The sequence below is a fragment of the Aedes aegypti genome, chromosome 3, assembly GCF_002204515.2.
Source record: "Aedes aegypti strain LVP_AGWG chromosome 3, AaegL5.0 Primary Assembly, whole genome shotgun sequence".
Lineage (NCBI taxonomy): Eukaryota > Metazoa > Arthropoda > Insecta > Diptera > Culicidae > Aedes > Aedes aegypti.
The window spans coordinates 44,801,399-44,828,186 of record NC_035109.1 but is presented as its reverse complement, the minus strand read 5'-3'; the positions used below and the strand labels follow the sequence as shown (position 1 = coordinate 44,828,186).

General features: G+C 43.9%; 2 protein-coding genes across 10 annotated transcripts in view; one reads left to right on the top strand and one right to left on the bottom strand.

The window, feature by feature from the left end:
- LOC5568147 (mucin-5AC) overlaps positions 1-20,396 on the top strand; it is a 188,699-nt gene extending 168,303 nt beyond the window's left edge. For 7 of the 9 annotated variants that reach the window (XM_021848622.1, XM_021848627.1, XM_021848624.1 and 4 more), the window contains 8 exons: positions 6,807-6,966; positions 7,881-8,091; positions 8,158-8,267; positions 8,552-8,924; positions 8,984-9,459; positions 9,521-9,638; positions 9,707-10,183; positions 17,624-20,396. In XM_021848622.1, the coding sequence (XP_021704314.1) occupies positions 6,807-6,966; positions 7,881-8,091; positions 8,158-8,267; positions 8,552-8,924; positions 8,984-9,459; positions 9,521-9,638; positions 9,707-10,183; positions 17,624-17,844 (2,146 nt within the window). In that variant the 3' untranslated portion in view covers positions 17,845-20,396. Of the gene's footprint in view, positions 1-6,806; positions 6,967-7,880; positions 8,092-8,157; positions 8,268-8,551; positions 8,925-8,983; positions 9,460-9,520; positions 9,639-9,706; positions 10,184-17,623 lie in introns of those variants that run through there. The other 2 variants (XM_021848620.1, XM_021848628.1) reach the window with 2 other exon arrangements.
- A 430-nt stretch (positions 20,397-20,826) lies between these two features.
- LOC5568148 (serine/threonine-protein kinase pelle) overlaps positions 20,827-26,788 on the bottom strand; it is a 32,836-nt gene continuing 26,874 nt past the window's right edge. Inside the window, exon 6 of the mRNA XM_021848629.1 lies at positions 20,827-21,378. Within this exon, the coding sequence (XP_021704321.1) occupies positions 20,862-21,378 (517 nt within the window). The 3' untranslated portion in view covers positions 20,827-20,861. The remainder of the gene's footprint in view (positions 21,379-26,788) is intronic.

Here is a 26,788-nt window from a genome sequence, read left to right as displayed (position 1 = left end):
GCTCAGTTCTGATAGTTTTCATAAATAATATGAATTGAAAGCATTCATTTGGCGTATTTGCAGTACATATAGGGCTTTCCATATATTTTTCAAACATATTTTCTTTTAGGCTGGCCAAAACTGGTGCTTCTACCCTACCGGTTAGAACTAGAATGTTTGGTGTCTGCTATGTTTGAAGTTCTTCTCTTGCATTCTCCACAAAAAATGTATGTGAAAGCAACGAGTTCCAAAACTCAAAATACTATTCGAACATTCAGTGGAAGTACTCATTTTTTTTATCAGACTGCTGATTACTGGCGCATACAGACTGTTTTACAATCATTTCTGTTTTCAGTAGAAATTGGATTGAAATACACTGAAAAATCATTGATTCATTATATTTACTTTGACCAATAATATGTACATCCGGGCAAGTGTTTCAATAGTTGAACAACTAAGGAAAAACAGCCATAATATGCAGGTAATTTAGAGAAATATGTGATTTTCTCATATTTTGCATCTTTGAACTCTTTTATCATTCATTTCATTTTTTCATTTTGATTAAATTGAAATTTATCAATTTAGAATCCTTTCAAAAAAAACTCTACACTAATGATAGGAAAGCTGTTCCCGTAGTGGAGGTTTTTTGTATGGTTCCTTGAGTAACGCAATCTATTGACTAATTATGACCTCCAGGGAGAACTGGTAGTGAGTCACTTTTTAGTGACTTCGTCACCTTTTTAACCTGATTACTAAAAAGTCACTATTTTCAACAAAATCACTAAAGGAAAATATAGCAAATTTTATGGTAAAAGTTTTGAAGAAGATCCTGGGAAAATTTAGAAAACGGCTTTAGGCTGAATTTCCTGGCCGAAATATTTTAATAAATTTGGGCCAAAACCAGGACCAATATCTGACAGACCTGTTAAATAAATGAGCTACACATTTTCCCATTGATTAACCCTTGTTACTTTTCGATGATTTTGGTAAACTATTTCTATACAAAAACACGTTTCCATAACACAGTGCAACATTTTCAAGGTCATCGAGTGTCAACAAAATTCTGTCTTTAGATCCGAAAAATACAGACCCATTAGCAATACCCTATTGTATTATATCCTATTGTCTGTCTAACGATAAACTTGCGACGATCGACGCGCCACCATATTTCATATAACGGAGGTTTTTAGAACTAACTTGGAGGTGATGATTTGGAGGTTATTTGGAAATTTGGAGGTTAAAATCCCCTCCAAACACTAGCGATTTTGCGGTGGGATGTTGACGTTTGATCACGAATACATTTTTTTTAATTTCTTTATTAGTATCATTCTAAACATTACATTCATTTCTTATATCTAGGTGTTCTGTGTTATTTGACAACACTATCATCCTAATTTGGTAAAACAAATTTAAGATTTAATTAACATTTTGTTAACAACATATTACATTTCATTTGCCGTAGCAGTTCATTTTTTTACAGGTGAGTTGATTTCACCTGCTTATAAGAGAAAAAAAAACGCTTTGAATATACTTAACCTAACTTAACCTAAACATATAACGCATTAATCGTGGCAATAGAAGATTGTAACGATTTTTGCTTGAAATTATTAATGATTGTATTTGACATTTGTTCCAATGTTTCAACATTGGATATTCTATGTAACTCATTGGTACTATACCAGGGAGGAAGCCTCAGAATCATTTTCAAAATTTTATTTTGAATTCTCTGCAGAGCTTTCTTCCTGGTATTACAACAGCTAGTCCATATTGGTACAGCATACAACATGGCTGGCCTGAAAATTTGTTTGAATATCAACAGCTTGCTCTTAAGACAAAGTATTGATTTTCTATTAATAAGGGGATAAAGACATTTTACATATTTATTACTTTTGGCTTGAATGCCCTCAATGTGATTTTTGAAAGTTAAATTCTTATCTAGCATGAGCCCTAGATACTTAACTTCATCTGACCAATTTATTGGAACCCCTCTCATCGTGACAACATGTCTACTTGAAGGTTTCAAATAAAGAGCTTTTGGTTTATGTGGGAATATTATTAGTTGAGTTTTGGAAGCATTAGGAGAAATCTTCCATTTTTGCAAGTATGAAGAAAAAATATCCAAACTTTTTTGCAATCGACTACAGATGACACGCAGGCTTCGTCCTTTGGCGGAGAGGCCTGTGTCATCCGCAAACAAAGATTTTTGACATCCCTGAGGTAGCTCAGGTAAGTCAGATGTGAAAATATTGTATAATATTGGTCCCAAAATGCTGCCTTGAGGAACACCAGCTCTTACAGGAAGTCTTTCAAATCTGGAGTTCTGATAATTAACCTGAAGTGTACGATTTGACAGATAACTTTGAATTATTCTAACAATGTATGTTGGAAAATTAAAGTTTTTCAATTTTACAATCAAACCTTCATGCCAAACACTGTCGAATGCTTTTTCTATGTCTAGAAGAGCAAGACCAGTAGAATAGCCTTCTGATTTGTTGGAACGGATCAAATTTGTTACACGTAAAAGTTGATGAGTGGTCGAATGTCCATGGCAAAAATTGAATTTTCGTTGATGTGGGCCATCATTCTGTTCAAAATAACCTTTTCAAAAAGTTTACTGATGGAGGAGAGCAAACTGATTGGACGATAGCTAGAAGCTTCTGCAGGATTTTTGTCTGGTTTTAAAATTGGAACAACCTTAGCATTTTTCCATTTGTCAGGAAAATATGCTAATTGAAAACATTTGTTGAATATATCAACTAAAAATGATAAGCTACTTTCTGGAAGTTTCTTGATGAGGATGTAGAAAATTCCATCATCGCCAGGAGCTTTCATGTTTTTGAATTTTTTAATAATAGTTCTCACTTCATCCAAATCAGTCTCCCAGGCATTTTCGAAAACGTTCTCTTGATTGAGAATATTTTCGAACTCCTGAGTAACTTCATTTTCAATTGGACTAGTAAGTCCTAAATTAAAATTGTGCGCACTTTCAAACTGCATAGCAAGTTTTTGAGCTTTTTCGCAATTAGTTAGTAATAATTTGTTTTCCTCTTTCAATGCCGGTATTGGCTTCTGAGGTTTTTTCAAGATTTTCGATAATTTCCAAAAGGGCTTAGAGCCAGGATCCAATTGAGAAATTTTATTTTCAAAATTTTTGTTTCTTAATTGAGCAAAACGTTTCTTGATTTCTTTCTGCAAATCCTGCCATATAATTTTCATAGCAGGATCGCGAGTGCGTTGAAATTGCCTTCTCCTCACATTTTTAAGACGGATCAAGAGTTTAAGATCATCGTCTATAATCACGGATTCAAATTTTACTTCACATTTTGGAATTGCAATGCTCCGGGCTTCAACAATGGAATTTGTTAAAGTTTCAAGAGCATTGTCAATATCAAGTTTAGTTTCTAAAGAAATGTTAATATCAAGATTGGAGTCAACATACGTTTTATATATATTCCAGTCGGCTCGTAAATAATTGAAAGTGGAGCTGATAGGATTGAGAATCGCTTCTTGGGATATTTGAAATGTAACAGGGACATGACCAGAATCAAAATCAGCATGAGTAATCAGTTGGCTACAAAGATGACTAGAGTCGGTTAAGACCAAATCAATCGTAGATGGATTTCTAGAAGAGGAAAAACATGTGGGGCTATCAGGGTATTGAATTGAGAAATATCCTGAAGAGCACTCATCAAATAAAATTCTGCCGTTGGAATTACTTTGAGAATTATTCCATGACCGATGTTTGGCATTAAAGTCACCAATGACAAAAAAATTTGACTTATTGCGAGTCAATTTACGCAAGTCAGTTTGGAGCAAATTAACTTGCTGTCCAGAGCATTGAAAAGGCAAATAGGCAGCTATGAAAGTATATTTACCAAACTGTGTTTCAACAGAAACACCTAAAGTTTCAAAAACTTTAGTTTCAAATGATGAAAACAGTTGATGTTTTATACGCCTATGAATGATGATTGCAACTCCCCCACATGCCCCATCAAGTCGATCATTACGATAAACAAAAAAGTTAGGATCTCTTTTGAGTTTAGATCCAGGTTTTAAATACGTTTCGGTAATAACTGCTATATGCACGTTATTAACCGTAAGAAAGTTAAACAGCTCGTCCTCTTTACCATTCAGAGAACGAGCATTCCAATTTAAAATATTTAAATTATTATTTGGATCCATTAGAAAAACGTAATCCAATAACAATTTGATTAGTAAATTTTACACCTACTTGGACTGCTTCAGTCATAGTGGTGGCTTTGAACATTGCATCAATCATTAGATTCAATTGTTCAGTTAGAAAATTAAAATCAGAGGCAGACATTTCATGTGATTTCCCATTGGAATTTTCGGTAGACGAAGAAGCGGAGTTACCTGTGGCGGTAGGGTTTTTTCCATTTGATTTGAAACTAGTAGAATGGGTACCCATGGATCGAACAGGGGAGAAGTTCGAATTTCCTGCTACGATATCGGCAAAGGATTTACCGTGGGTAGATACATTCGAAATAGAAAGATTCGAACGGCTACCCGACGGATTAAAATTAGTTTGTGACTGAGCATGATTATGATCTTCCTGATGGGTATGATTCATGATCAAGCGATCGTTAACTGAAAAATGAGCATTGTTCGATACTCTACCAGGCAAATTCCGGAAACGACCGTTATCGTAACGGATATTATCTTTCATCTGCCTGGCACGAGCCTCAATGACCCTTTTGCGTGAAGGATAATTCCAAAAATTGGACTTATGGTTAGCCCCGCAATTACAACATATGAATTTGGTGGTATCTTCCTTCACTGGACAGACTTCTTTGGCGTGAGAAGAACCTCCGCAAATCATGCATTTAGCATCCATGCGACAATTTTTTGTACCATGACCCCACTTTTGGCACCGACGGCACTGAGTGGGGTTCTGGTAATTTCCTCCAGGTTTCTGGAAATGTTCCCATGTCACACGGACATCAAACAAAAGTTTTGCTTTTTCTAAAGCTTTAATATTATTTAGTTCTTTTTTGTTAAAGTGAACTAAATAAAATTCTTGAGAAAGCCCTTTCCGAACAATGCCAGATTGGGTTCTCTTTTTCATACTGATTACTTGGACTGGGGAAAATCCAAGTAAATCATTTATTCCATTTTTGATCTCTTCAGGTGATTTATAGTCACTTGAGAGACCTTTCAAGACAACTTTGAACAAACGTTCAGTTTTGTCGTCATAAGTAAAAAATTTGTGCTTCTTCTCTTCAAGATGTTTGAGAAGAAGCTCACGATCTTTAAGAGTTTCCGGCAAAACGCGACAGTCTCCTTTCTTTGCGATTTGGAAGGAAATCTTGATTCCCCTAATGGAGTTCAAGATCTCCTGCCTAAATCCCCCAAATTCGGAACAACTGACCACGATAGGCGGCACTCTTTGCTTCCTCACTTGAATCAAAGAGCCTGGGCTAGAGGCTGCTTCGATTTGGTGTTCGGAAAATTTGTCTAGAGCATCGAACTGATTGCTCATTTCGATACAATTATTCATTTCACCCTTGGAAGAAAGTTCGCATTCCGGGGAAGCGTCCTTTCTTCCATTCTTGCCACGTGTAGTGACAGTTTTAAAACCCACTTTTTTGGAAGGAAGTAGTGAATTCAGAGATTCACCCTTCCTTTTGTTAGTTCTTGATACCATGTTTAATTAATAAACGAAAGAAGACGTGACCTTCGAAAGGTTTTTTCCCTAGACGGTGTCCAAGAAGGATTACCACCGCTAGCTTTCGCCAACGGGTCCAACGAAAAATCGAAGGCACGGGTCCAAACAAGGATCGTAAAGGGATCAATAGTAGAAAAAAATAGTACTGAAAAGTACTGTTTTAGTAGCACTGAAAAGTACCGTTTTTAATTTTAGCACTGAAAAGTACTGTTTTTGTAGCACTGAAAAGTACTGTTTTATTGCTTTAGGTAGTTTTTAAGAAAACTTCCAAGAGCAGAGAGAATTCGTGTACGCACAGCACGAAGGTACGATGCGCACTGATCTTCTTGTTTTGTTCATATTAACACTTCATTGTTCGTGCTGTCGTGTTTTGTACACCGTTGTGAAACCCTCGCTGTTCGCATCAGCGCGGTGCTTGGCAGTCGTGCGACAAAATGAGGGTTAACGAATGTTGTATTCAATTAATGATTTTTTTTTTATATAACGTCTCAGCTTCTTATAAATTTGGCAACGTTCATTTATAACGTTTGAACTTGTTACATTGTTGAACAAAAATTGTGTTAGCATTAATTGCATTTGCCACATACGTCAGAATCGTAGAACATGATTAGGAAAATTGTTCATATCATATAATATCACATCATACAATTACTCACCTAGTTTTTGTAGCTGCTCTTACTCAGTTTTTTTTTTCGGCTCAGAATTCAAAACGAGCGGCGTGCTAAAGGCAAAAATAAATCAAAACGGCGGTTTAATATAAAATGGCTGTTCTAACTTGATATGGAAGCTTCATTCTTTTTGTATACGATGCCACTAAGTTTTTTTTCTTTGTGTTTCATGGAGAATATGAAACATATCACGTGAAGAAATACCTGATATTTATTTTAAAAAATGGGTTTTTATGCAAACTGTTTAGCTAGCTGGCGTACGAGGGGTGCACCAATTTGAGTTAAAATAAACGATTCTTATCTAGTTTTAGCAAATTCTACCGAACAGCGTGAAAAAAATAGAATTCTAACGAAATGTGTCGGCCTGGTTTCAGTAAGAATTACTCATTGCAAATGACGCCAGCAACTCCAGGGAACTACAGTGTAGAACACTAAATGACGGTTCGTATTTTGTCTCGTTTTGTCCATTTCAGCAGCGTTGGTACGAGGGAAGTGCACAATAAACTGGAGAAGAATCGGCGGGCCCATCTGAAGGAGTGCTTCGAGCAGCTGAAGAAGCAGCTCACGCTCCAGCCGGATGAGAAGAAAACTTCCAACTTGTCGATTCTGCACGCGGCCATCCGGTACATTCAGGTGAGTTTCCGTCTATTTTCATCTTAGGTGACATTTTCAGAACTGCGTTTTATGAAGTTTTAAGAAGGTTGTTCTATACAACCATGATGGAACCACGGGCCATCCAAGCTTGTCAACCACATATTGATGCACCGTGGCCAACATGATTATGACATTTTTGGGAATCTGACACTTTTGGGAAATCTGACAATTTTGGATTGTACACGTTAGCTTATAACTACTCATTAACGTGGGTTTAAGCTGGGTAAGGCGCATAATGACGGAATTGATTTTAGTGTGTTATTGCTTAAACATTACACGATTCCTAGAAATACGCAAGTAAATGAGTAAACAATTGTGTAAGCCACTAAATAAAAGGAGAAACTATCTTCAACGTGTTTTTGTTGTAAGCTACGGAGAAATCGTCTTTTGATGCCCCCTTGGATGGAACCGTATCAAAACGAATCTTCACAACATCTAATTTGATTTATTATAACCTTTAACTCTTTCTTACTCGATATCGAGTTAGAGAACCAATGCAAAGATTGGTTTTCACGGTCTCTTGATTCGTATTTGCACTGGTTTTGTGTTATATAACTCGATGGCAAACAATCAATCTTACTAAAGTAAAGAATTTCAAATTTGTTTATTATTTTATTATTTTGAATTTAAAGGATAGAGACAAAGAAGATTTGAGTATTGTGCCTTTTAATTTCGCCCTTATTGCTTATCTTTTGACAAATACGCGTATTTCGACTACCACTTGAAATCTTCTTCTATGTCAGTCACTTGCATCCAGCTTGAAAATGTGGATTAAATACGGAATTCAACTATTCTGTCAATTATTTTTAAGATTTTCCAGAATGGGGTTAATGTCTATATTTCATTTTGACTCCCAAATGAACAACTTTTCAAATTCTATCTGTCCCTTTCAGGTGTTGAAGCGCAAGGAGCGCGAATACGAGCATGAAATGGAGCGACTGGCCAAGGAGAAAATCGCATCCCAGAACAGGATACTGGTGCTGAAGCGTGAGATATCGCAGTGGGGAGACGTTGACTTCTCCCGCCTCGCACCGGACACCGACGCCATTCCAAACAGCAGCAGCAGCAGCAATGCTGCGACCAACAGCGTGCAATCGGATCGAGGTAAAGAGTTGCTCTTTATTGTGCTCGAGCAACGCGATGGATAATTTGAAATTGTAATTATTGCAGATTTGCTGAACGACCCGCCGGGTATTGCCCCAGGTCGTAACGGTATTCGGTACAGTTCGTCCAGCTCTCTGTCCAGCGTTGCCACCACTGCCTCCATCGGCAATCTACCGGTCAGTATAAACCGTTTCACACGGCTTGCTGCGATCTCTTTATGTTGAAATCCAAGCTATTTTTGAAAAACTGAAAATTTCGGTCATTTTCATTTTATAAACACCTAAGATAAAATTATATAACGTTGCAAATGTATTGTGCAATACTGTGATTCTTTTTATGCTGGAATACCTTTGTTGCAAATGTCTATTATGCCAAATGACCTTATGACAATTACCTTAAGCCAAAAGGCTTTCTACCAAATGGCATTTCGCATTCCTACTAACTTCTACTAATCTTATAGCTGCAGACCACCATCTCGCCGGTGCTGATAGCAGCTTCATCACCAAGCCGTGCCAGTCCGCCGTCGTCTACGGTAAATCGGAACTCGAGTTCCCCGGCCGGCGGAAGCATGCCGATGCCGCTGTCTCTCACGACCAAAGGCTCCACGGGGGTGGTCTCGGATACGCACAACAGTACCCCATCTCCGCTGAAGTTCAGCGCCTCCAGCCTTCCCAATGGGCTCAATCTCAGCACCGCCACCACCAATACCAATGGATTCAGCAATGGAGGTAACTCCTCCGGCGGTAGCAACTGCAGCACGCCAAACAGCACCGCCGGTGGTTCCATCGTTACCAACGGTCTCAACGGAACCCCACTACCATTGATCGTCAATGGTGAGTTGCTTCTACGATCCCATATTTTCCATTATAATCCTCATGGACACCCATTTCAGCAAACAACCTAGGCAGTTTGAGTCAGTCGCAGCTGTTGACCCCGGTCACGGCCACAATCCTGACGACCGGCAATGGCACCGCTCTTCAGACGCTGCCCCTGAACCTGAACGTCGCTTCCAGCATCTCCAACGGTCACCACTTGGCATCGTCCTCGTCGGCGCCATCCATTGTCAGCACATCCAACGGAATGACCAACGCCACCTCGGGCTTGCAAATCATCGGCACCACCGCCAACGGAACGACCATTCCGGCCAGTTTGATCAGTTCCACCACCGGCAAGGAATTGCTCAATGGCACCGCGCTGACCAAGAATGGTTTCCGCACCGACAGCGGCAACAAGATTGAGATTATTGCCACCCAATCAGCGGCTGGTTCCGCACTAGATCCCCCAGCTACCAAGGTGATCAAGCTGGTCAACGGCAATACTCTGGTCGGGGTGACCTCGATCGATAAAGACAAGATGATGCTGTCGCAGGTAAATTGGATTATGAGTATACTAAATGCTAAATTCACACCATTCTGATCCTTTCCTCCAGGTCGTTCCGCAAGGTGGTCTGGTAGTGAGCCCCATCCAGTTGCTCACCTCCCAGGGTCTCCGCGTGATCCAGCAAGCGCCCAACGGACTGGCCACCATCGAGCTCAGCACCGCCAATGGTAGTTTACCAACGCTTTCCCACCCATCATTCCTCAGACTTCAGTTCTAATTCCTGTGCTTCTTGCAGTGCAGCCGCAGTCAAACCAAGCTCAACGAACCACCGGTGGTAATAGCCTCCACAACAGCTCCAGCAGCAACAACCCATCGCATTTAACCTCCATCACCACCAGTCAGCCATCGATTCAGTCTTCTAGCAGCAGTAATCACACCCACCACCACCACCACCTCCAGCAACCCACCCACATCCAGACGATGACCGGCGCCCAGCTGCACAAACTTCTCATCAGCTCGTCGGCGACCGGGGCAAGCAACGGGATCAGCACCACAACGAGCACCGGCTACAGCAATGGAGGAAGCACGCCGACGACGACCATCACCCCGGAATTGGCGCGGCTTCCCGGTGGAGCCGAGCTCAACATCCTGCCGGCCGGGACCAATGGTGCCACGGCGTTGCCCCTGTACCGGGCCACCACCGGGCAGGGCGGGAAGCTCACCTTCCTGAATGCGATCTCCACCGGCAGCGGTACCGGACTGACTCTGAAAGGTGAGTGATACCTGAAGTAAATTTTTCGATCTATAACAATCGATAATGAATCGATGGAGCCCACTTTTTTGATACTCTAATCTACTGTTTCTTCAAAATCAGCTCGTTTTCGAATACCTTAAGTATTTAAGGGGGCAGGATCTGTCATTGATGTCGGAATTTTCAAATGCATTTTTGTCGATCAAAATCCAGAAAATATTCAGGAAAATATGTTCACTGTAATCTATTCTCCTACTGCAACACAGTAAACACATTTTCATCAAATATTTTTTTAGTTTTGAACAAAAAAAAACTGCTTTTGAAGTTTTGATGATGACGATGATTACGATGACGGAGCGTAAAACATTGAGGAAGTTTGGCCTTCATGGTGGTCCATAAATTCCTATTCGGTCGAAGTTTTGGCGTGTTTGAGACTTCCTCCTTACGTCTTTCGTTCATAAATAACATTGTTATCTCTGTACCAGTCTAGCAGTAGCAGTCAAGCGGCCGAAGTATCGTCTCTCGCCTTCGTGAAAAAGCAGGCGCTTCTCGTCTCAGTAGATTTGCCCATTTGTCCTCGTTTTGTCCTGCAAGATCAAGAACTTTTTGACGAATTTGTTCCCGTTCGTCTTCCTTACCTATTCAAAAACAGCCAACCGTAAAATTCATATTCCTCGATACAACTCTCGTCGTTCATCTCGACGCATCTCGGTTTCGTCAACTTCCTTCCTTCCTTCCTGGCATACATTCAAATACATCTTCACGAATTCCTCTAGAAATTGAGAAAGTGATGTCTCAGAGATTTGTACAAAAATTCCTCCAGCGATTTCGCAAGCAATGCTTAGTGATTTTTTTTTTAAATTTAATACACTTCACACCAGAGGGGTGCATTCGTGTCTGAATAGGGTGGTTTTTTGTTTACATATAATTTAACAATTCATGATACTTCCTTCACAATTGTTTGTATAGATTTGTGTCATGTAGAAACTTCAGTAGATTCAGCGTGGCGTTTTCTTCATCTGCTAGGGTGTCTCTTAAGCTAGTTGTGCTAACATTGTTGTCCGTCCTTTCTCTTTCGTATTTCCTGCATTGTAGAATCAAATGCCGCACGTCCACAGTTGTTCCGCAACATTCGCAGGTTGGTGGGGATTCTCTTTTTAGTAGAAATGTATGGGTAAGCCGCGTATGGCCGATCCTTAGCCGTGTCAGCACACGCTGGTCGGCTGCACTACCGCGATCTACCCATCGAAGCGTGTCTTGTTTGACTTCCCGCAGCTTGGATTCACGGGTATCGTACCACTGATTGTTCCAGTGACGTCGTATTAGCTGTTTGACAGCTCTTAGCGCGTCTTCTCCTGGGAGGGGGATATCAATGGGTGATTGCCTTCTAGCCTCGTTGGCTAGTCGATCGGCTTCATTGTTTCCGCTGATGCCTGCGTGTCCAGGGATCCAACAGAATCGGACCGACTTGGTTCTCGCTACTCGTTCAACTTCCTGTATCCACGGGTGCTTGGATTTACCCGCCTCCAGCGCTTGAAGACAGCTCGCAGAGTCCGTAAGAATAACTAGTTCTCTAGCCACGTTCGGAATCGAAACTGCCATTTTTATGGTGTATGCTTCCGCAGAAAAGACACTGCATTCTTCCGGTAGCCTGTATGTGCAACTCAAACCTGTAGAGTGCCAAGCCGCACCTACGGTGTTCTGTAACTTGGGACCCATCAGTGTATACGACGGTCGATTGATGGAAGCGCGTCCTAAGCAGAAGTTGTACTACCGGGCGAACTTTTTCAGGTGGGTCACCGGCTCTAATATTCCGTTTAACATCCCAAACTATTGTTGGTTTTCGCGCGTGCCACTCGCGGTTGTTTTGTCTAACAAGGTGGCTGACATTCGGGAGCTCTGTTCCCGTTAGTTCAACTAGACGGTCTGACATTCGCCGGATCAGAGGAAGGTTGGTGTTATCAGGACTTTTTGCTGCAATTCGCATGGCCACCCGTGCTGAGGATTGTATCGCTAGAAGGTCAAAGGGCAAGTGCCTGCCTCGGCCATGACCGATGTTATCGGGCTAGTTACAAACGCACCAGAAGCGAAACGAACCATCTTATTGTACGCCGGGGCAAGGATCTGCAAAGATGCTGGACCTCCTCGACTCACTGGTCCGATCCCGTAAATCAGTTTCGATGTGACCAGTGCCGAGCCAACCTGGAGCAAGGAAGATCGATTGCCACGGGGAAGTTTGGCACCGATTATTTGCAGTATCCGCAGCCGCGATTCACACGCTTTCTTGACCGCCTGGCAGTGAGGTTTGAAGGTAAGCGTCCGATCCAAAGTTATGCCCAGGATTCTAAGACGGTTTGTCTTCGGGATGGCGGATCGATCAATGGTGATCTCTTTAGCTGGCTCTCGGCGCGCATTCGGGCTACAGTAGAAACTATGTGACTTTGTCGCAGATATACTGAATCCCACACTCTTTGCCCATTTGTCAACCGCTTTCACGGCGACCTGAAGTTTACGGTGCAACCCTTCGTTTTTCGGCCCACGTACAACGAGAAGGATGTCGTCGACATACAAAGGACTTCTGCTGGTATGATTCGGAAGATAGGTTGCATTGCGACGAGGAAAAGTGTCACGGATAACACGGAACCCTGCGGCACTCCGTTCTCAAGTGGTTGTTGGGGGGACAAATGTCCTCCTACGGACACCTGAAACGTTCGCTCCGAGAGGAAACTTTTCAGAATGTTGATCATTCGACCACGTATTCACCACGACATTAAATTACGCAATATTCCGTGTCGCCAGGTCGTATCATACGCCTTCGACAGATCCAAGGAGGCTATGAGGCAGTGCTCGTCGATATTTGGAAGCGATCTCTCCAGCTCGGCAAAATATGTGTCAGTGCCCCGTCCTGCACGAAAGGCGTGTTGACGCTTGTCAAGCCGATTGCTCGACTCTAGCTCCGTAATCAAACGGCGGTTGATGATGCGCTCAAACAGCTTCGCCATGCAACTGGTGAGTGAGATTGGTCGGAAATAGGCCGGTCCGGATTCCTGTCAATGCGGTTTCGAAATGGGAACGACGATAGCATTCCGCCAACTGGCCGGAAACTTACCACTTCGCCAGATTTTGTCGAGGAGCTCAAGAAGTGTCATCTTTACAGACAGAGGGAGACGTTGAAGAAGCGGGTACCCTATAGAATCAGCACCTGTTGAGGCGCCTCGCCCTTTGTCGAGAGCCCACAGAAGTTCGGCAAGGGTAATATCGATGTTATACACATCGCCGGTATTGGGCGAAAAATCCATGGACTCTCGTTCGGCTGCCGATTTCGCCATCTGGAACGATGGAGGGTAGTCGCCGATCTCTCGCTGTAATACTTCGCCAGTTCTTCCGCTACTTCTTCGGGATTGTCTGTAAATCCGTTCGTCCCCTTGAGTACCACCGGTCGCTGTTGTCGGTTGCCGCGTAATTTATTAACCGTACTCCATAGTTCGGTCGTCGTGCTGTTGGGTGATACTTTCGCCACGAAATTTTCCCACGATTGCTGCTTTGCTTGGATGACCGCCTTTTTCGCCATTGCTTTAGCTTTCTGGAAGCTCGCCAATGCTTCGGGTTGGTTCGGATCGCGCTGCTGAAGACGTCGAAGGGATCGCAAACACTTTCTTCGCTGATGAATTGCCGCCTTCACTTCAGGACACCACCAAGGTACCGATTTCGGTCCAATACGTCCACTGGTCCGCGGTATGGACTTCTTTGCTGCTGCTATTATCTTCTCCGTGAAGCTCTCTACATCCCACTCGACATCTGGGCGAATGGTTTCCGCTACAACGACCAATCTGCTTGGTCGTATAGCCACTTCTGCCGTGTCGTTCGGTGATTGGACCATCCGGGTATGGACACCGTTATCGGAAAGTGGTCGCTGTTGTGTGTGTCCGACAAGGTCCGCCAGGTGAACCTTCGCGCCAGACTCTCAGAACAGATGGAGACGTCGATTGCTGAGGTGTTACCCGTTGCCGGGTCGATACAAGTGGGAAAGCCGTCGTTTAGGATAACCAGTTGTTTCGGCAATATATCGGCCAAGCGCGCTCAACTGGTGTGACCCCCACGCGAGATGGTGGGCGTTAAAGTCCCCCAAAAGAAGAACCGGACCGTCTAGATGCTCAAACAGATCTCCCAATGCGGTCTGACATTGAGCTGCACTCGGAGGGATATACACCGAAACCACGGTCATCTTGATAGGTGCAAAGATGCGTGCAGCGACAAGGTGTAAGGTGGTGTCGATCTGTACACGCTCGAAGGGTATGCCTTCTCGAATAGCTAGGCCTACTCCATGTTGCCAATAGTGTGCGGTGTTCGATGCTAGTAACATCGTATACTGCTTGCCGATAAAGTCCTGAGAGATGACGTGCTGACCGACTTTAGTCTCTTGGAGTGCTACCACACAACGTTCAAGGTCGGCGATAAGGAGTTTCAATTCGCTAATGTTGGCCCTTAGACCACGGATGTTCCATTGAAGGGCAAAGCAGCCGCCAGAGCGACAGTCAGTGACGAAACGAGTTTCGGATGATGACGTTGATGTTCTTCGTATTGGCGAATCAGCTGGAGATGAAAAAGGGACCGCAGTGACGTCTGCTGATGATTGAGCGTGAATGCAACTTGCCTGTTGGACGTTTTGCCCCACAGTACCAGCTGCTGTCGAAACCATTACACTAGATCTACCAATACCGACAACAGCCGGCACTGGGGAAGAGCATTGTGTAATGTTTGTTCGTTGGATTCCGGAAGGACCTTCTCCGGGTGATGTGAGATAACCTGGAAGAACATTAGGCGCGGCAATATTTGTTTGCTGTTTTTCAGAACTGACCTGTGGGACGTCTTGCCCCACAGTGCCAGCCGTTGCCGAAACTACTACACGACTGCTACCAGAAACACCGGCAACAGCCGGCACTGGGCAAAGACTTTGTGTAGTATCATCGGTATTCTCGTTGTTGGTTTCGATGCTGTTGCTTGATGTTGGTGCAAAGTGGATGTTACCTCGGTGGTTATGCAATATCGTGGTGTCGTGTGGGATTCCATCGGATACGGAGGTGAACTCGTCATCAACGGGTTGGGATAGTCGTCCCGGATGACTCCTTCAGCCTGCCGTACTTGCGTCGGAAGAGGTACTACACTTTCCCTACTTCCGAACCGAAAAGTCTCGTTGTCAGTGTTCGTGCGAAGGTCCTCGTTGTATTCCGAACGTTGTTCGAGAGTGGCGTTATCGAAGACGCTGGTTAGGGGGTGTCTCCGATACCTCAGACTCTTCGCCGGAATACTCCATCTGAGTCAGGTCATGGGTAGTGGGTGCGGTCTTCTTCGGGGGCGGGCTGGTATCTGGCGAGGTGGCTGGTTTGGGGTAGACGAATTTTGGAGGTCTTCCGCGCTTGGTCTCCTGAACGGCCGGGGAGTTGTTCCTTGAGCGTGTCATCGGGCCAGCCGTCGACTGGGCCACTCGTTGCTCTCGGCTGTGGCGGGGCTTTTCAACAACGACGGTTTCGCTGATTCTGTAAGTGGTCTTACAGAAAGTAAGGATCAGTGCCGGTGTATTGACCCTTTTTCCGCTTTCATTTCGGGTGATACGCTGTACCCGAATAACCTTCTGGCTGATCATCTCCGTCAGAATGTCCTTTTCCTCCATCTGAATGAGGTCGAAGCACGAGATGACACACCTACTTACATTCAGATTGGGGTGAGGGACAACCTCTACCTCAGTTCCGTCAATTAGCTTCGTTAACTTAAGTAGCTTGGCTACTTGGGCTGGGTCGCGAACTCTTAGGGTGTATTTTGTTCCCTGCGCTTCGGTCTTCGCACTCTCAATTGGACCGCGAGGCACATGCCTCAACCGATTTCCCGGTAATGTACGGGTTGATCGGAAGTGGAGTTCCGTTTTTTCCAGACAACTGGACGAACGTCAATTCGCCAAATTGGTTCGTTGGATCCATAAATTCAGGCAATCTACGTTTGGCGAACCCCCCTGGGTCGCCGCTACTAGCGGCCACCATGTTATTTTATGTGGAATACACTTCCACTGGCAACGGTCACCCGTTACCTACCCCAAATGGACGATAGAAAAGTAAAAGGAAAGATCCTACCTTCCTTTTTCCTTGGTCGTAGAAAGCGATGCCCAGGCGTTCCCAAAATTTTGTGCCGCACTGTAGACACTACTGGACACTACTATTGTAGACCCCTGATGAGAATCGCTCACTTTCTCAATTCCAACTATTTCCCAAACTTTCGACACTGTGTCTACCGAATGGTGAATGAGAACGGCCGGCTGGCAGCGATTTGTTTGGCCGTTTCAAAGCACGTGGGTGTCACTTTTTTCGCCGTTTTCGGCCGGTTTAACACCGATTTTCACCAAACCTTCACTATCCTCTTCTTCTTCACCACCGCAATCACAGATTCACACGCGTTTCGATCGCGAAAACCGCGAAAAACTCGAAATAACACCTGATTTAACTCGAACGCGTGAACGGAGACAACCGGTCAACACAGTGTGCTGGAACGATCTGCGAATGCTTAGTGATATTTTTCAAGAATTGCTACAGAAATTCATCTAGACCAGGGGTTTTCAGCCTGTTTGGCTCGCGGAGCACTTTCTGAAATAAAATTGTTGCGCGGAGCACTTGTCTTTCATCACCACTTTTGTTCTAAACTTCTAAACTTCTTTGTTCTAAACTTTTAACTCTGATGTAATAATTTTCTAACTCTTGATTTTAGTTAATTTCCTATTATTGTTTGATATGTGAAAGCGTGAGGTACGAACTTGTGAGGATCAGAGCTACATATGATGGACGCTCCTTCCTGCTTGTCGACTCAACATTTCACTGTCCAAAGAGTGATGCTACACGATACTTGGTACATAATGATTAGCTACTCAAAAGCCTGTCCATCACCTTGTCGTAGTTCCCAGCGGAATTCGAACAAACTGGAATATTTACCTGAAATCTTCACACAAGATGGTGTCCATCGTCGCTGTTCATCAGTCTTGTGAGCTTCCCGAAAAAGCTGTTCTCGTCCATAGCTCTACACGGTCTGACCTGATATCCACGCCACATTCTTAAAAAATTGTCGATCTGTGAAGATCTGGTCCGTTGTGCATCAGCCGTCAGCAAATCCGAGTTTCCTGCGTAGTCTTGACCCTCAATGCCTGTGCTCTTAGCATCATTCAGATGTTCACAGTAGTGCTGCTTCCAACTTTCAACCATCTCACGTTTGTCCGTCAAGATGCTACCGTCCTTAGCGTCAAGTGAGCTCATTCTACGAGTGGGAACCCAGATTGAGATTTCCCACTTTAATCTACTCATAGAGTAGTTCCAAATCTCTTAATGGCGGCCCCTGGAATCAAAAACTTGGCCATCAATCTTTACATTTCATACGCCAATTCTTCTTTAACTCACCTTACCACTATCTTCTCTTCCATTCCAGGTACCGACAGTTCCGCCACCGGAACGGGTCGAACGACGGCCCTCCACGTGGTCCAGACCAGTTCGGGGCAGCTCTCCGGTCTCACGCCGGTTGTGGTGTCGCGGTACGATCCAGACGCCGCAGGCCACATGATCGGTCCCTTCACAACCTCCGCCGCTGCCACCGGTTCGTCCCAAAGCACCCAGCTCGGAAAGGTGGGTGCCTTAGTTTCGCGGAACTGAACCGAGCGCCGAGTGTGCCACCCTGTAACCACCCCCACCACAACCACCAATTCAGCGGACCAGAGCCGTTGAACAGAACCAATAACACCTCACCTTCACCACCCCAAACAAACAAACAACCATACACAACAGAACACGCTGGACGGTTTTTTCCTGTCTACAAGGGATCACAATTTTGTTCAGTTCGGAAACTGAAAACCTACAGAATATACCTATAGATGTGTTTAGGTACACCAATACTAGAGAAGAGACTAACCTAAAGTGCCCTCTCCGTTCTTTTCCCACTCAACGCAACGCAATCTCCGCGTATTGGCGTTTCTCGTCTCGTTGTTGCTCTCTCTTTCTGTCTTTGTCACTTCGGGCACGCATGGTCTCAAACAGCAGATGGTCATGTCAGTGGGACAGTCGTCGTCCACCGGGAGCAGCGGTTCCGGAACAGTAACGCCCGGTCTGGTGCTACTCGACAAGGGCCATCGTGTGGCGACATCTAGATGTGACGACGCCGAGGAAGCAACAGCAATCGCCATCTAGGCGTCGAGGAGGAGACACAATGCAAATGGAATCGCCTAAAGGGTATATCAAAGGTTTCGTGTCCCAGAGCAACTAGAGGGACAGGGTTCGGTCAGTTTTTTTTTTCGACGATGTGCTTTTGAGGTAGTGCTTTTGAGAAGGTACAGTGAAATTAGCAGAGACAAGCAATATCAAAATTTTATAATTGAAATGTATATAAACAAAATTTTACGTATATCTTTAATAATAAATGGCTAAAGATTTTATTTGGAAGCAAGTATCAAAAATTACCTATTTATTGTAACATTTTTTTCGGTTTGTTATAGTTAAATTAGTACCGCCGCAGTTTGGCAGGAAGTTTTATACGGGTTGACTCTGCTCATACATGGAAGAGAAAACAGTATGAAAATGTTTGGCTAACTTAGTTCATTAATACTTTTTTGATTATCATGCACAACAGAAGGCAAAATAGCATCACTTTAGCTACTAAATTCAAGCTTTTTCTTTGGAAGGTAGATTAAAGTCAGTTTTGTTCCACAATAACTAAAAATTTTCAAAAAAAAAACTCAATTCATTTTAGGTGTCTGCACATCATTTCGGCACACTTTAGTGGCAATTTCTTAGTCGCCGATCCAAAATAGCTCGAATTAGCTAAAATAATCTTAGTTACAATGTAAGTAACGGGAGTTGCATCACACAGAACTATTTTGTTCAAATACCTAATACAGTCCTAATCCAAGTTTCGAGAATTATAATACGATAATTCCCGTCAAACACCATTTTAAAATGGGAAATTCCTTTGATTTCTTTTAGCTTTACCCGTTTTACTATTCGGTCATAGAAAGCGCCACGAGTGTTTGCCTTCATTATTCAAAAAACCTACAAATAGTCATCTAATCTAGGTGAATCAAAGCCGGCGCGAGAGAGAAAAGAACGAGACAGCTAAACCCAGCGGAAAACATTTTTCCTAAATACAAAGTAAAACAAATCAATTATAATTCCTATCTTGTGGACCCGAAACAAAATCCGAACAGTTTTTTTGGCAAATCGGATACAAACAGAACAGCAGACAATGCTGAAGATGTAAATTATTACTATTCTATATTATCGTAAGAGAACAGAAACCAATCATGAACCTAAAAAATACAAGACAACACAAAAACACTCACACGAACTCATTTAATGTATAATTTCGTTGGAAATGACAGTAGCTCAATTTTATCTTTTTTTAATTTAAAACGTTTTTTAACAGTAAAACGATACAAATCAAAACAAGGAACCACAAATATTGAGATGTTTGTAAATGTGTAGACCGCCACAAAATGGTAAAGTTTAAAAAAAAACTAAGCTAAAGTGAAAACAAAAAAATGAATAATCAAACCCAAAAGCTGAGGAAAAAACGAAGAAAAACATATTTTAATGTAAATATTTGAAGCTACAAAAGGCAACAACACATACACATCCACACACAAACACACACAGTCAAAACGTGGATGAAGAGTCAAGCCTCTACCCTGGTTTATTCCACAGAGCAGGCATTAAAACAGTAACAATAAACGCAATCCCACACTCACACATAAGCAAACGACCAGGGAGAAAAAGAGAACAAAATACAAAAACACACAAACACTTTGAAACACGTTGTACAGTATTTAATCGAGAAAAAAAACGCTAGTGAAGTAAGTACTAAAAAAAACAAACAAACAAGGAAACATTGAGTAAGACAAGGAAACACACACCATACTAATAACACTTAAAAAAAACTGTGTGTTTGTGTGGACTTTTGCAAAGATAAAGCGCGAGAGAGCATTAGAAGCATAGTGGAGCAAAACTCATTTGTGCATGGTACAAACAAACGAAAAACAAAACTAATCAAAGAGAGTGCGTGCTAGATCACAGGAGCGAACGAGTAGGACGGACGCGAGAGAGCAGACGACGAATAGGGGAGAAGCAAGGGTAGAGAAAAAACACACACAAACAAACAAAACTCACTTGGACGATTTGGAGAGAGGAAAGTTGTTCAGGGCTGAGAAGGGAACAGACAAAACAGAGGTAAATAATCGAAGAAAGTGCGAGAGAAGGAAGCGCGTAAAACAAAACGGAAAACAAGTGAGAATGATTAGTAATAGGAACTATGAATGGATAAATATCGAAAAAAAAGAACAAAATAAAAATGTATTTGAAAAAAATGTGATATCGTTAAGTTTTGAACTTGAAAGAACATCCAATAAATGGTCGGACCCGAAGACAGAAATGCTGGCGATAGGATCCAAATTATGTTCAAATCAGATCACATAAAACTATTTGATGTGTCGCATGAAATTTGTTAGTTTTTATATTTGACCACTTCCTTTGGAGCAACTCGAACTAGCGCAAGTACTTGTCACTCAACATAATTATTATCTTCGCGTAAATTTTCCGAATGAAATATATTTCTTTTGTTCTATTTAAGATATTACCCAGAAAACAAAATTTGTAAATAAAATGTATATTGCTATATGTGACCTCTATTCCCCAAAAACCTCGACCAAAGATTTGTAAACCTCCGCCATCTCCTTTCGCTTTTCCGGTTCGTCGGCCGTACACGACAATCCCGTCCTCAGCAGCATCACGCAGCTAGGAAAGGTTCGAACATTGGCCGTATGCAGCAGAACCGGATCCATAAGATTGCGTATGTCGGCGTTACTTTGCACTGCGGCCAATATCACGGCCTTCAGATGCTTCGGAACCCGCTTGTCATCGTACACTCGTTGCCCGGTGAAGATCTCGTACAGAACCAGCCCATAGCTGTAGCTGTCCACCTTGGTGCTCAGTTGGCGTTGCGATATGAACTCTGGGGGAATGTACGGGCGGGTACCGTACACGCGAGATACCTTCATACTCGAATCACTGACCGCCATTTCGCGCGTTAAACCAAAATCGCCGATTTTGGGTTCGTTGTTGGCGCCCAGTAGGATGTTACCCGGTTTGATGTCCCCGTGGATGACCGGTTTCTGTGCGAAGGTGTGAAGATATTGAAGACCCCTGAAATGAGTGGTAGAGAGTAACAGACGTGAAGAATTCCGCCAGGGGTCGTATGCTTGTGGCCGGTACCCGGCAAATCTTTGATTAAAATATAGAAATACAACAGGTTTTATTGCTACAACATTTTATTTTCCATTAAGTATTATCATAGAACAGAGATCCGCTGCCTGCATGTGAACTTCGAAATCTATAAATGCTGCCTACAGAGTGATTTAGAAAAACACAGTTGAACACACACAAATACCTGCCTATATCAACCATGTCCTGACAGAAACTGCGCCAGTTCACTTCTCCATGGTCTCTTTTATACTAATCTGACACATTTGGTATTAGTCGATGGGTCCATCTACCTTTTGTGGAGTTATCCCATTCCTGCTGCCTACCTCTGAGCTTTGCCTCTTTACACGCTTTGCGGACTCCTCTGGTACTTCTTTGGTTGAAGCATTGAACATCTTTCTAGAGTAGTGTTTGATCCTTTGCTTGCGTCGCTTGCTCCTGCGGGGGCGGGTGATGTGAGCAGGATCAATCGTGTTGCGCGTCGCTCGCGCGGCATGAATAAATAGTGGCGTTAAACGGGTTAGGCGTGAATGTATCATGGATCGCATCACCAACCGCTGGTGACTCCTAGATCTTTACCTTATCCGACTAACCGAATATCCTTTTCATGACAACTGTGGAGATGCAGAAGATTCTTCGGTCTCTAGTAACAACGGTTGTCTAGCTAACAATCCTTCCCTTCCCCGATGACCGTAAGGACGTGGCCGGCGCCGTTATTGGCTTTTAAAATTTGAGCTCTCGATTTGTGCACATTGAAGAATGGTAAGCTAATCCCAAGCCCCATTCATTGATTCCCTGTGCAACTTCGATTGCTCTAGTCAATCACGGAGTAGCAACTACGAATTGTACGGTCATATATGCTCATGCTCATTCTCATGAAGCATTGAACATCTTCCTACCTTGTGGTTGTTGGCAATGACAGCAGAGCTGTTAGACATATTCTCGAAAGTGCCGTTGTAGCCGTAGATGCCCTTTTACGGGCATATTCAACGTGGCTAGCAAAGCTGAGCTTGTCATCGATCATTACCCCAAGATGCCTAAGGGATCACTTGGACTCTATGGTGCAATCACCTACCGAGATAAGCGCCCGTTGCTCGGACTTGTGGTTGTTGACCACCACTACCTCAGCCAGTCCAAGTTTCATAGACTTCATCCATTCCTCAACTATGGAGATAAAGTGCGCTGCTGTCAACTCTACTTCCTCCATCGATTCACCATATACCACTAGGGTGATATCGTCGGTGAAGCCAATAATCTAAACACCCGTCGGAAAGAACAGCCTCTGTACGTCATCGTACATCGCATTCCATAACAGCGGGCCCAGGATTGAACCTTGAGATATTCACAGGCTAATTCGAACACTTTTCTGCCCATCCTCTATGTCATACAATAGAATCCTACCATCAAAATAGCTTTCTAGAAGCTAACACAACTGCATCGGTACCTTGAGGCAGTGAAGTGCGTGGGCTATCGCTTCCCAGCTTGCGATGTTGAGCGCATTCTTCACATCCAGAGTGACAACCGCGTTACGCCACTACACATATATCTTAAACAAGAAGCACTTTCTTGCTCTTACCGTTAATGGGTACTGGATCTACTGGAGAAAAATCCAGTAAATCGTAGATCAACACACACTTCGTTGTTTCCACTTTTGGTGAATTGGGACAAAATTGTCCTTGCTCCAAGTGATCTCACAATTGCTTGTCACTTTCCTTACAGGACATTTACCACACAATTCCCTTCACGGGAAGAGTGGACGTCTGGCTATTTGGAAAGAAGTATATCGAACAATACAGTATGTTACACTGATGGCTCCCTTCTTGAAGGTAGTGCTGGTGCAGGAGTATATTCTCGTGAGCTAAGGCTGAATCAGTTTTACTCACTTGGTAGAAACTGCACCGTTTTTCAGGCGGAAATATTTGCTCTTATGTGTGGAGTGCAATCAGGACTTCAACAGCGCGTAATGGGTAAAGTCATGTACTTCTGTTCAGATAGTCAGGCTGCTATAAAAGCTCTCGCTTTGGCCAACTCAAGGTCGAAGCTTGTTATCGCATGTTGAACTCAAATTGAGGAACTGAATTCAGTCAACTCTGTAAACCTTGTATGGGTACCTGGCCATTCAAGTGTTGGGTGAAGCTTCAGATAAACTCTTGGGCGGCATCTCAGCACAAGCAATATTGGAAAAGTTTTTTATCGTGTCGTCAAACAAAATTGTACATTACTGAGCCATCTCCAAGGGTGGCGAAGTATTTAACAAATCTGTCAAAGCAGAATTGCAGTCTCTTGGTCAAAGCGTTGACAGGCCACTGCCGACTCAACTATCACATGGCAAATATTCAGCGTGCTGACTCATTTATTGGAGTTGAGGTTACAGCGGAATGAAATGCCGAGTTTAATTAATTTACGAAATAAACGGAACTTTATTCAACAACGATGTTAACTCTACGAATTCACTTTCACTTTTGCTTTTGGCGCGTGATGCGCAATGATGCTGCTGTTGGTAAAGACCTACAACAGAGAGAGGCGCAACATAAAGATGTCATCTTAAAGAGGTGCAGAGTGGCATACTCGTTGTCTTTATCAACACTCCTCCTCAACGAACATTGCCAGCCTATGACAAACCCATCATGCTTGCAAACTTCTGCATCTTTACTGCACCCATCGGTTTAGTGAGTACATCAGCCACCATATCCTCCGTTGGACAGTACTGCAGCTTCATGGTTCCTTCCTCACACAGTTGTCTCACAAAATGCTGCTTCACTTCAATGTGCTTTGACCGACGACTTCTGCGATCCGAGCTTACGAATTGGATGCAGCTTTGATTGTCCTCCATTACCGTGACAGGACCTTCAAGCTTCTCGCCCATATCTGCCAACAGCTTCCGCAGCCAGATCAACTCCTGACTAGCTTCACTCAGCGCCACATATTCGGACTCCATCGAAGACAGATTGACGCAACTTTGCCTCCGACTAACCCACGATACAGCTCCACCGGCATAGTGGAAGACAAAACTTGTTGTGGACTTTCTTGTACCTGCGTCGCCGGCCCAATCAGCATCCGAATAGCCGATCAGTTCTCCACCTTCGTCACCGTACACCAGTTTCCACTTTTTCGTTGCCTTCAGGTAACGGACAACACGTTTTGCCGCCACCCAATCCGCTTCAGTCGGCGAACACACTTTCCGGCCCAATATCGCTACGCTAGCTGCTACATCTGGCCTAGTACAGACAGAAATGTAGAGCAGCGCGCCGACGAGACTACGATATTCGTTCTCATCCGGCAGTTTTGCACTTTTGTCCTCAGAACTAGTGAAACCTTCGTCCATTGGCGTTTTAGCCCGCTTCGCATCACGGAGACCGAATCTACAACAACACGATCGATGTAACCTTCCACCGAAACACTGTATTTCCCGTCGATTCTCTCAATCTTCAGTCCAAGAAAGTCACTCGGTTCTCCGAGATTCGTCACTTCGAAATACCGCTTTAACACTTTGTACACCGAGTCAATTCGAGCCCCATCTTCACAGCCAATCATAATATCGTCCACATATACCAGTAGGTAAACACGCTTCCCGTCTACTACTTTCGTACAGAGACACGGATCGGTCGCACTTTGTTCGAAACCCATTTCCACGAGAACATTATGGAGTCGCTGATTCCAGCACCGCGCTGACTGTTTGAGTCCATAGATGCTCTTTTTCAAGCGACAAACCATATTTTCCCGCCCCTTCTCTGCGTATCCAGGAGGCTGCCTCATGAAGATTTTCTCGTTCAAATCACCGTACAAGTAGGCCGTTTTCACATCAAAATGTTTCAACGTCATTTTCCTCTTGCTTGCCACGGCTAACAGCACCCGCAGAGTAGTGTGGCTGGTTACCGGTGCGAAAACTTCGTCGTAATCGACACCGTATTTCTGGGAGAATCCCTTAGCCACCAGACGTGCCTTGTATTTGGTAATCTCGCCGGATGCATTCCTCTTCAGCTTGTACACCCAGCGACAACCAACTGTTTTCCGTCCGACAGGTAAGTCAACGAGCTCCCACGTTCCGTTTTGCTGGTGGGATTTCAGCTCATCAACCATCGCCGCTTTCCACAATTCCTGTTTTTCACAGGTCAACGCTTCCTTCAAGGTTTTCGGTTCAACCTCGTCCGGATCCAGCGATTCCGCAGCGAAAATCTCCTCGATCAAGCGACGCGGCGCAACCCCTTTCGTAGCTCGACTCGAACGCCGTGCTATTTCGTCCGAAGAGAATCCATGGAATGATCCATCGCCTTCCGAAACACTTTCGTTGAACGTCTCGTTGAGTTCCTGAGCATCTTCAAATTGGTCTACTTCAGCCGGTTCCGGCTCACACCGCCGCTCATCCTCAGATGGCCACATCAGCGGTACTTCCAGTACTCCTCCTGATTCCTGATTCCGGCGCCGAACAGTTTCTTCTGTGTCACACAATTCCAGAAATTTGGCATCCCTACTAATCTTAATCATATCCGTTTCAGGGTTCAAGAAACGATACGCTTTCCGACCTTCAGCGTAGCCCACGAACACCATCTTCTCTGCCTTGTGATCCAGCTTGCGTCGTTTTTCCTTGGGAATATGCACATACGCTTCCGAACCGAAGATCCGCAGATGTCCATACGAGGGCTTCTTCCCATGCCAGAGCTCGTACGGTGTCTTGGTCACGACGGACGACGGCAGACGATTCTGCAAATAGTTTGCAGTGCAAATCGCCTCGCCCCAAAACCGTTTAGGCAACTTCGACTCCGCAAGCATACACCGAAGCATCTCGACAAGATAACGATTCTTCCGTTCCGCGACACCGTTCTGCTGTGGAGAATACAGCGCCGTCACTTCGTGCACAATACCACAACCCGCGAAATACTTACGCAACGAATCGTTCATATATTCGCCACCACCGTCGGATCGAATCTTCTTAGGAAAATGCCCAAACTGATTCTTCACCAGATTGCAAAATTCCCGAATGCGTTCATCAGCGTCCGATTTACGCCGCAACAGGTACACTGCACTGTAACGCGAGTAATCGTCTACCAACACGATATAAAACCGATTTCCACTGGGCGTTTCCTCTTCCATCGGACCACCCAAGTCGGTGTGCACAAGATCTCCCACCGCGCAAGATTTACTGTCCGATACTTTTGGGAACGATTCACGAACCATTTTCCCCTCACAACACGGACCACAAACCGACTGCACTTCGCATGGATCAAGCTTCAACCCGTAACCCAGATTGTTCCGCACTATTTTGTTCACAGCTTGCATATCACGATGCCCGAGACGCCGGTGCCACAGATGCTTACACAAATCGGAATGCTTCGGATTCGCTAGAAAGGCCTTC